At 42.7% G+C, this 12,036-nt stretch overlaps 1 protein-coding gene across 1 annotated transcript in view; it reads left to right on the top strand.

Annotated features, from left to right (window-relative positions):
- Positions 1-9,807, top strand: part of LOC110511897 (luc7-like protein 3) — a 383,846-nt gene extending 374,039 nt beyond the window's left edge. Inside the window, exon 8 of the mRNA XM_090193956.1 lies at positions 9,673-9,807. Within this exon, the coding sequence (XP_090050082.1) occupies positions 9,673-9,679 (7 nt within the window). The 3' untranslated portion in view covers positions 9,680-9,807. The remainder of the gene's footprint in view (positions 1-9,672) is intronic.
- Positions 9,808-12,036: the final 2,229 nt, after the last annotated feature.

The raw sequence follows: 12,036 nt of genomic DNA, 5'->3' as shown, positions 1-12,036 counted from the left end.
ATGGCTGGGCAGGGGTGTAGCCATTGGTGGGCCTGGGAGGACATAGGCCCACCCAATTGGGAGCCAGGTCTAGCCAATCAGAATGAGTTTTTCCCCACAAAAGGGTTTTATTACAGACAGAAATACTCCTCAGTTTCATCAGCTGTCCTGGTGGCTGGTCTCAAATGATCCCGCAGGTGAGGAAGCCAGATGTGGAGGTCCTGGGCTGCATACACGTGGTCTGCTGTTGTATGGCCGTTTGGATGTACTGCCAAATTCTCTAAAACGAAGTTGGAGGCAGCTTATTGTAGAGAAATTAACATTCAATTCTCTGGCAAAAGCTTTGGTGGACATTCAGCATGCCAATTGCACGAGCCCTCAAAACTTCAGACATCTGTGGCATTGTGTTGTGTGACAAAACTGCACATTTTAGAGTGGACTTTTATTGTCCCAGCACAAGGTTCATCTATGTAATGATCTGTTTAATCAGGTTCTTGATATGCCACACCTGTCAGGCAGATGGAGTATCTTGGCAAAGGAGAAATGCTCACAAACAGGGATGTAAACAAATGTGTTTATATGAGAGAAATTAGCTTTTATACAGTATATGAGAGATATATAGGAGAGAAATACGTTTTTTGTGAGTATGGAACATTTCTGGGATCTTTTATTTCAGCTCATGAAACATGTGACCAACACATTACATGTTGTGTTTATATTTCTGTTCAGTATATAAAAACCCTTTGAAGTGTCTACATCATGACCTTGATCAGAATGCCTTATTATAAGCAGCCATAACAACAGACAGGACTGGTAATGCTGATTCCCCTGCTGTCATTTAATCACATTGGGTAAATAAAACAGCTGCTGAAGAGTAATGACCTGTAGTGACTTTATCTCCAGGGAGTTTACTATACTGAGTCTGGGGGTGCATCTTTATCTGAAGTGGCTTCCTCCCCTCACCTCTCCTTCAGCTGCACTGATCTTAAACCATACGATAGGTAAAGGCAATATGGCTGTGGACTTTCTTCCATGGTCTATTTTTCCAATCAGTGTGAATGAAGGTGAGGAGACAAAAATATGAGATAAGGAGAGGATACAAGGAGAGGAGAGAGGAGATGAGGCTAGGAAGCCTTGTTAGACTGTTGGTATGCATGCAGAGAGTCAGTGAAGGCTCAATGATGTCATGCTAGCATATGGCTACAGTATTAGCCTTACAGTGGTCCATTTAGTGTTGCTAATGAACCGAAGTACTGTAGCTTCTCAATAGGAGCCCTTCAGGTTGACATTGTGGAAGAGGTGGAAGAGACAAAGCAGAGCTGAATATGGACCAGAATACATTTTAAAAGGGTTGGGAGTTCTGGCCCTGTTCAGTTACGCGAAGTGCTCTGTTTACAATGGAGTTGCTGATGCTGTCATTTGTATCACATTCAAAATGTGTTTTATCAGGACAAAGCAAGTCCTCAAATCAATTTCATGTGCAGTGGCTTGTTGTCAGTTTATAACAACACAGGTTTGTTACAAACCAGAACTCCCTAAAAGAGGATAATGTTTGTTACTAAAAAGACAACTTGGATTTCTTTTGATCTAAATGAAAAATCATTGAAAATGAATGATGACTGAAGTAGTGAGGATGAACAACAGAGTGAGTCAACTTTGGATAAGAGCCACAGTCTAACACACCACTGGCCCCGTGGTTTACCCCTGTCCTACTGATCTACTGATCCACTACAGGGTTTTATGGAACAGGATCTGGGCAGCTTGCCCTATCACGTCCCTCTCTTCACCCAATCCTATATAGCCGTATTCAATGTAGGAGGTTAAAAAGTAAAACAGTTTGGAAAGCTGCGCTTAGTGTTAATTGAAACCTACATCAAGAGTCCCTGACTGGGCAGCTTGCCATTCCCTTCCCTATCATAGCTCACTTGATCTAATCTTAGTGTAGTGTTATCCAAAAGGAGGTAAAAAGGTAGAACTCATTGATTTGTGCCTCATGGTAATTTAAACCCACAGAGCAGTTTGGGCAGTTTGCACAATGCTATCCTTACCAATCCTATAGTTTTCTTATCCATGAAGAATTAACAGGCAAAACTCATTAGTGCTTACAGGGGCAATTCCATCCGACCTATGTGTGTCACTAGGCTGGTACTATAAAACATTTGACACTGGGCACAGTGACCACACACACACACACACACACACACACACACACACACACACACACACACACACACACACACACACACACACACACACACACACACTCACACACACACACACACACACACACAAACACACAATCATGGGCCTTGATATGGATTTGATGTCGGGCATTGATGTTGGACGATTAAGCCTGGCTTGCAGTCGGCATTCAAATTCATCCCAAAGGTGTCCGATGGGGTTGTTGTCAGGGCTCTGTGCAGGTCAGGCAAGTTCTTCCGCACCGACCTCGACAAACCATTTCTGTATGAACCTTGCTTTGTGCACAGGGGCATTTTCATGCTGAAACAAGAAAGGGCCTTTCCCAAACTGTTGCCACAATGTTGGAAGCACAGAATCATACAGAATGTCATTGCATGCTGTAGCATTAAGATTTCCCTTCACTGTAACTAAGGGGTCTAGTACGAATCATGAAAAACAGCCGCACACCATTATTCCTCCTCCACCAAACTTTACAGTTGGCACAGGTAGCATTCTCCTGGTGATTCATCACTCCAGAGAACACATTTCCACTTCTCCAGAGTCTAATGGCGGTGAGCTTTACACCACTTCAGCCGACGCTTGGCATTGCTCCTGGTGATCTTAGGCTTGTGTGCGGCTACTCGGCCATGGAAACCCATTTCATGAAGCTCCCGACGAACAGTTCTTGTGCTGACGTTTGGATCTCGGTAGTGGGCTTGTGTGGCCTACTACTTTGCGGCTGACCCATTGTTGCTAATATAAGTTTCCACTTCACAATAACAGCAGGGCAGAAATTTGACGAACTCACTTGTTGGAAAGGTGGCATCATATGGCGGTGCCACATTGAAAGTCACTGAGCGCTTCAGCACGGGCCATTCTACTGCCAATGTTTGTCTATGGAGATTGCATGGCTGTGTGCTCAATTTCATACACCTGTCAGCAACGGATGTGGCTGAAATAGCCATATCCACTCATTTGAAGGGGTGTCCACATACCTTTGGCCATGTAGTGTATCTTGAATCATGCATTCCTGCTTAGATAGATGCAACAACATTTATTGAATACCTCAGTAGTCCATTCATAACACTTCTTAATAAAGTACTATGAATGACATAAAATTATTACTCATGATTTGGTGGGGGTGAGTTTGCAGCATGTGCAGTGATGTCGGCTGGTGTGGATAAAATGCCAGGGCCAAATCCTTGTCCCAGTCTGCCCCTGCGCGCACACACATAAAAACACACTCACCAGTAATTGCCAATTAAAGCCAATTTGACAGCAGTTCCATCACCACTCTCACAGAGACCCGGCAGCCCCCATCTTGTGGTTAAAGCCCCATTAAAAAGGCCCGTTCAGATTCACTAGACTTGTTACCAGCGCAGGTCTCGTAAGTCACCAGCTATTCAAATGTTTAGTTTTTACATTAGTTACACTTACTGTGACTTCGGCTACGTTATGTTCTCTCTGCACACTTCTAGTAGCATACATCTCACAGCAGTTTGGAAGGATGCTATGAGAGCAGCTTCTCATCTTAACCATGACACACTTCAACAATAGAACTAGATACAGATACTAAACTAAAGCTAATTTCTAGCTAAGGGAAAGCATTGGGATGATGAATGACTTAAGCTAAGCTAATGATTGCTAACGCTAGTGTCTCTACATCACGTGTCAAACTAGTTCCACAGAGGGCCGTGTGTCTGTGGGTTTTCTCCTCCCTTGTATTTGATTGATGAATTAAGGTCAGCTGATTAGTAAGGAACTCCCTCACCTGGTTGTCTAGGTCTTAACTGAAAGGAGAAAATAAAAACCAGCAGACACTAGGCCCTCCATGGAAAGAGTTTGACACCCCTGCTCTACATGATGTAAAGTGGGAGGATGACGCTAAGCTAACTTTAGCCTCTAGCTAAGGTATGGTATGGGGGAAGATGCTGGTTTAAGCTAAACTAATGCTAGTGTCTCCAGCTGAGGTAAGCTAAGGGGATGGTGCAGTGTGTTAAGCCAGTGAGCCAGGAGAGCAGTCAGCTGTGTGGGGCCCACGCACATATCAATGTAGCCGATAGCTTTGGTGCAGAAATCTGGAGTCATGCATGCTGCCTGCTGCTATATTTAGAGATCAGCTTTATGTAAGGCTAGGTGAATCACACATTCCTCCTCTCTCACTCACACATACAGCATATTGTATACTGTATAGTGTACACACACACACACACACACACACACACACACACACTTAATGATGACATATGACATGCCAAAATAACAACACTATGGGGAATCACATAACGGTCTGAGCAAACACTCACATGATGAGATGAATTATTCATGTATATACACCAACAATGTATCACTGTTTGACTTCGAAATTTGACATTTGTCCACGTCTATGGGTGATCTCAAGGTAAACGTTGGTTTTTGATGTTTAAGTTGAGACACTCACCTAACCAAAAACACTTGCATTGGGCTAGGGGTTTCACTTCTTGGATTACGGTTTGGGATAGGATTAAAATAGGGTTAGGTTTAGAAATGAATTCAGAGTGATTAAGTTAAAGGTTAAAGTTTAGGAAAGGCTGAAAACAGAAAAACAAAACATTATCCCCTAGCTATGGGATTGAACATGCAAACCTTGGCACCGGAGAGTGGCTTTACCACTTATCCACCATCCCCATCTACAAGCCCCTTACAATCAGCCAGCCTACTTGAAACTAGTAACAATCACGTGGCCGGTTTTGAAGGCAATTCTAGACGTTCATGGGACCTGGATGGACATCTAACTTAGTCTTCAATCTAGAGCAAAATCCCTGTATACACACCAGGCAGGACACACACATATACACACACCTTATTCTCTGTTTTTTACTCACCTAAAATCACCAAATGTCCCCACAAGGATGGTAAAGCAAGGAAAAAATCAAAGGCTATTTTAAACTTAGTGGTTAGGTTTAGCGTTTGCATTACAATTAGGGTTAGAATTAGGGTTAGAATTAGGGTTAGGGTTACAATTAGGGTTAGGGTTACAATTAGGGTTAGAATTAGGGTTAGAATTAGGGTTAGGGTTAGAATTAGGGTTAGGGTAGGCGTTAGGGAAAATATGATTTTTTATGGAAATTACATATTAGGTCCCCACGAGGATAGAGGAACATAACAAGTGTATATGTGTGTGTGCGCGCGCACTTGTGTGTATTCCTCAGAGACTACTCTGATGAGGGTAATTAGAGGGTGTTAATCAAAGCCCTAACAAAATAGATTAGACAGGTGCGTGTGAGCGTGTGTGTGTGTGTGCTTTGCATGCTTAAACCCCCTCACCACACACACACACACTCCCACCCCCCAACACTCATTATGATTGTGTGAACTGCAATGAACTCAGACATCAGCCTCATCAGTCCAATGAAAGGGGTGGTTTGTCTCTGAGAACCTATTATCCATTTCCCAGAGGGACCACTCACTGCGGTGGTCATCCCTCCCTCCCTCACTCAGTCTATGTGTGGATAGCGTCTATCTTCAGGTCATTTATAGCGCTCTTCCTCTAACTTGAGGGGATGGTCAAGTCTCTCTCTCTCTCTCTCTCTCTCTATACCTCTCTCTCTCTCTCTCTCTCTCTCTCTCAAAGTGCATAGTGCAGGGAAGCTAATTGAAGGAGAGAAACCAACTGAATGAGAGAGAAAGAGTGACCAATGAAGCTGAGGGGAGGGCAGGTCTCCAGCCCTGCTAAAAATATCCACACGGACGCCGAACCATCAGACGCATTCACAAGGCACAGACGCATAAAAACACATGTAGGCAAACATATATACACACACACACACACACACACACACACACACACACACACACACACACACACACACACACACACACACACACACACACACACACACACACACACACATGGGCAGAAACATGTAGAAAAACACACGCACACACCAATTCAATTAAAGATAAGAAGAGGAAGAGCAGAGAGAAATCAGAGAGAGAGATTGAGGGGGGAGAGGCGGAGGGAGAGCCGAGACTGAGTCTGACATGAAACTGGTCGTCATGGTATCCAAATCTTTGCTCTCTCCTCTCCAGGGAAACAACCTCTGACAGCGCTGGTGCCGACTGAGAGCTGATTACCACACACACTCTCATACACAGACACACACCTGGGACTCTAGAGCAGAGGGATAAACAACAGTTCAGGCAGAGCCTGTGTCCACCACAGCAATCTCACACACACATACACTACAATCATATGCACATGCATGCATGCGTACACTCCCAAACAATACTGCCAATCAGCTAGAGAAGTAAACACACTCACATACACCAGCCCTAAAATATACTGTTAATCAACTTCAGAAAACTCACTCTGTCTCTTTCTTGCTCACACACACACACACACAAACACACACACACACACACACACACACACACACACACACACACACACACACACACACACACACACACACACACACACACACATACACACACACACACACACACACACACACACACACACACACATACACACACACAGGGCATGGAGGATCTTCATATATCAACTACTGAGAACTCACTCTTACACACACACACTTTAAAACACACACATACACACACACACTCTCAAACAATACGTCAATCAACTAGAGAGAACACACACAGACACACAGGATTTCTGTCAGGAAAGTGGCAGGTCACCTTAAATGATCTCATAGCCTGCTACAGTCTTGCCAAAGATGACATCTGAAAGACAGGGTTGCTTTCCACTGCTCTCCTTATCTCTCCTCAGAACTCTTTCAGACCAATCACATTATATTACATCAGATCAAATTTGAATAACACACAATGCTATTCCGTGTGACATTCCTGTGTGGTTAACCATATCCTATGGCTCTGTGTGTGTGTGCGTACACAGGTGGAGAGAGGGAAGAAGAAAGAGGGGACAAAGAGAGAGGGGAAGAAAAGAGGTGAGAGATGCACACACACACACACACACACACACACACACACACACACGCTTGTCACAGTCTCTCACTTCCTCTTACTGGAGTGGCAAACAGAGGATTAGTGATCAGCACCACGGACAGCCTACAGGAATGTGACAGTTTGTGATAAAACCAAAACAGCCCTTTCCTACACGTTGACTTGTCTGTCTACTGACAAAGCCCCGAATCACATACTGTAGTTACAGTACATAAAACAGTCACAACATAGATAGTATTAGTGTTGGGAAAAACATCTCTGAATTAGGCCTATAATAATATCCATTCCAAAACCAGACAGTCTGTATAATGCGTGGTCAGATGTGTTGATAATTCAAAGAATAGCAAAAATATTGAGTAAATATTTTATCCAAAATATTGGGTCACTGAAACTAAAATGGTTCATCCCCTGAATGAGGTAGCAAACAATGTACTAACTGATTTTCAATCAAATAGCAATATTTATTTACTACCATGATCATTTAGACGGATATCTGTTTGTTTCAGTTCTGCAAATTAGTCCAAACATCCATTTTAAGAAATAGCTGATAGCACCGAACTATGAGAAAAACTATTTTTGGTGTATTTGTTTTCATTATTGGTCGCTTGGCTCCTCCTAGTGGTTTTATCGACAATAGTTGATGAATCACCAATAAATCCATCATTTCAAATTCGGTTTAAAATGATTGCTCACCTGAGAAACCTCGCCTTACTACTTCTCTCTTTAATGTCGATGTGGACCTCCAGTTCCCACATTGTCCTGCATGGATTCCATTCTATGAGGCTTTATGAGGCTTACACTCTGCCCAACAGTAGAAGGTGTGACCTGTTAGATAGATACTGTAGGCCTAAGCCTACATTTCCACATTAAATGATGGGGAGATGAGACAACGGAGCCACATTCATTTTCATCTGAGGGAGCGAAGTGGGCGGGGAAACAGTGGGCTATGCCAGCATGGGCTAGGGAACGTGAACAAAGTTGGGTAAAGTTGAACATTTTGTAAATATTCAGCGACATTGCTGTGCTATTGACCAATCAAAGCTCATCATAGTTTCCAGGACCCTACTGGATTGGCTGTTGATACCAAGTGCTACTTAGCCTGCTTGCACAAACATGACCGTGACCGCGCAAGATGGCGGTCAGTGCAGATGTATTGTTTTGGTAGCTGAAGGAATTATATGATTTCCTCACCCAAATATAACAATTTGGTCATTTCTAAGGTCATAAAACGCTGTGTGAATATGGTTTTGCTTGTTTGTCAAAGTAATTGAATACTTTCTGCAAGTTATTCACCTCTAAAACGATTAAGTTAGCGACAACACTAGCTAGCTCAAAAAATAGCTTGTCTACATGGAAACTTCCACGATCAGAACCAAAAGAAAACATATTGAGAAATCATCAGATGGACAATTTACAGCAAAATATGGTATGGTTTTAGGTACTCCTCTGTGGGGGGAAATACTGCTGTGGGTGATGAACATTTGGTGTGCACGGACAACAATGCTGACAAGTTGCACCCATCCAGTCCCCAATACCCCAACACTCCAGTCCAACCCCAGGGGAAAAAGATGAGAGGACAAGAGCGTGTGTCACTTCTTGAGACACAAAGCAATGTTGTGATGCTTTTGACAGCAAAGATAGATGAAAGGGCAAATGGCTTGGAGGACATGGTTGGGGTAAATACGATGAAAATTGATGCAAAAAAAAAATGTGTTGACTTTATCTCTGGAGAAGTGAAAACTATCAAAAGGGAAAACGGAAGTTATCTGACAGGAAAATGAAAAGAAGGTGGCTGAACTCGAGCAAAAGGTGAATGAGGAGGAGAGATACCAGGCCTGGTGAAACCTGAGGATCCATGGAATTCCAGAACAGGTGGGTGACGACATCAAATGAGGAGTTGTTGACATCTGTGAAGCTGTCATTCCCAAATCAAAAGCCAAACTTCAGGAAAATGTGGACATCGTTCATTGTTTGGGGACTCAGGAATCATGACAAGAGACCGAGGACAACCATCATCTGGTTCACCAACAGATCTACACGGGATCTTCTCTGTAGGCGAGCGAAGAACTGTGAGTTCCTCATCACGCAACAATGGAGGTTCACAGAGGCTCTGGCCTCGGTGGTCAAAGTGACACGGGAGAAACTGTGGCCGATGGCAGCTGCAGCTCGAAACTGATTTTTTTTGTCAGTGCAAGAGTGACCATCGATGGGAAAGAAATGCGGCCAAATCAGAACATTTGAGAGAGAGCCAGAGTCTAACTTGGACAGAACTGGGAGGCCTAAACACTGCCTAATTGCAGGTGAAAAACAGCCTTTTATTGTAAAGAATTCACACAACACTTGAATGAGGAAAGGTTGACTTGAGAACTGGTAAACCAAACACTAACTCAACCTCCAGTATTTATGCTGCAGTAGTTTGTGTCGGGGGGCTAGGGTCAGTTTGTTATATCTGGAGTACTTCTCCTGTCCTATTCGGTGTCCTGTGTGAATCTAAGTGTGCGTTCTCTAATTCTCTCCTTCTCTCTTTCTTTCTCTCTCTCGGAGGACCTGAGCCCTAGGACCATGCCCCAGGACTACCTGACATGATGACTCCTTGCTGTCCCCAGTCCACCTGGCCGTGCTGCTGCTCCAGTTTCAACTGTTCTGCCTTATTATTATTCGACCATGCTGGTCATTTATGAACATTTAAACATCTTGGCCATGTTCTGTTATAATCTCCACCCGGCACAGCCAGAAGAGGACTGTGCACCCCACATAGCCTGGTTCCTCTCTAGGTTTCTTCCTAGGTTTTGGCCTTTCTAGGGAGTTTTTCCTAGCCAGCGTGCTTCTACACCTGCATTGCTTGCTGTTTGGGGTTTTAGGCTGGGTTTCTGTACAGCACTTTGAGATATCAGCTGATGTACGAAGGGCTATATAAATAAATTTGATTTGATTTGATTTGACTAACTATGGGTGAATAACTGCTTATTGTAAGATCTACACAATGTCTCCCTCATGTGGGTGTAATAATAATTTGGTAACTTTATGACCAGTATTTCTTAGTTTTATGTTGGAGGGGTTAATAATGGGATGGAAATCCTTTTGAGTTACATATCCTTTGGAAAAGCTTACATTAGCATAACAAGAATGTTGGTTGAAGTTCATGTCTTTATCTCTTTGTTCAATTCATGTCAGGGGTATTTGTAATTTACACAAACGTAAGGCTATTTTCATATATTGCAAACACATAATCACATACAGCTGGCTGTTTAACCAGTAAATGTGTATTGAGGACCAGGATGGGTTTGACAATTAGTTACAAATTACTATATACAGTTGAAGTCGGAAGTTTACATACACTTAGGTTTGAGTCATTAAAACTCGTTTTTCAACCACTCCACACATTTCTTGTTAAACAAACTATAGTTTTGGCAAGTCGGTTAGGACATCTACTTTGTGCATGACACATGTAATATTTCCAACAATTGTTTACAGACAGATTATTTCACTTATTTACTGTATCACAATTCCGTGGGTCAGAAGTTTACATTTCCATAAATTGACTGTGCCTTTAAACAGCTTGGAAAATTCCAGAAATGTCTTGGCTTTAGAAGCTTCTGATAGGCTAATTGACATAATTTGAGTCAATTGGAGGTGTACCTGTGGATGTATTTCAAGGCCTACCTTCAAACTCAGTGCCTCTTTGCTTGACATCATGGGAAAATCAAAAGAAATCAGTCCTCAGAAAAATAATTGTAGACCTCCACAAGTCTGGGAGCAATTGCCAAACGCCTCAAGGTACCACGTTCATCTTTACAAACAACAGTACGCAAGTATAAACACCATGGGACCACACAGCCGTCATACCGCTCAGGAAGGAGATGCGTTCTGTCTCCTAGAGATGAACGAACTTTGGTGCAAAAAGTGCAAATCAATCCCAGAACAACAGCAACGGATCTTGTGACGATAATGGAGGAAACAGGTACAAAAGTATCTACAGTTGAAGTCGGACGTTTACATATGCCTTAGCCAAATACATGTAAACTGTTTTTCACAATTCCTGACATTTAATCCTTGTAAACATTCCCTGTCTTAGGTCAGTTAGTATCACCACTTTATTTTAAGAATGTGAAACGTCAGAATAATAGTAGAGAGGATTTATTTCAGTTTTTTTTCTTTCATCACATTCCCAGTGGGTCAGAAGTTTACATACACTCTATTAGTATTTGGTAGCATTGCCTTTAAAATGTTTAACTTGGGTCAAACGTTTCAGGTAGCCTTCCACAAGCTTCCCACAATAAGTTGGGTGAATTTTGGCCCATTTCTCCTGACAGAGCTGGTGTAACTGAGTCAGGTTTGTAGGCCTCCTTGCTCGCACACACTTTTTCAGTTCTGCCAGCAAATATTCTATGGGATTGAGGTCAGGGCTTTGTGATGGCCACTCCAATACATTGACTTTGTTGTCCTTAAGCCATTTTGCCACAACTTTGGAAGTATGCTTGGGGTCATTGTCCATTTTGAAGACCCATTTGCGACCAAGCTTTAACTTCCTGACTTATGTCTTGATGTTGCTTCAATATATCAACATAATTGTCCTACCTCATGATGCCATCTATTTTGTGAAATGCACCAGTCCCTCCTGCAGGAGAAAATTCCCTGACATTTCACATTCTTAAAATAAAGTGGTGATTCTAACTGACCTAAGACAGGGTTTTTTTTCTGGAATTGTGAAAAACTGAGTTAACTAAATGTATTTGGCTCAGGTGTATGTAAACTTCCCACTTCAACTGCACAGGAGTTGCATCGCTGATTTAATTCATTAGTAATTAGGCTGCATGAATGAATCTGTAGCCTGACATCTTGTAATGCATGTAATAAAGTCACTGAAGAATACTAGCCTATCCAAAGTGCCATTATGCAGAAACGATC

Source organism: Oncorhynchus mykiss, chromosome 12, assembly GCF_057628025.1.
Source record: "Oncorhynchus mykiss isolate SJ-2025 chromosome 12, ASM5762802v1, whole genome shotgun sequence".
NCBI classification, from domain to species: Eukaryota; Metazoa; Chordata; class Actinopteri; order Salmoniformes; family Salmonidae; genus Oncorhynchus; species Oncorhynchus mykiss.
This window is presented reverse-complemented; position numbering and strand designations above follow the sequence as displayed.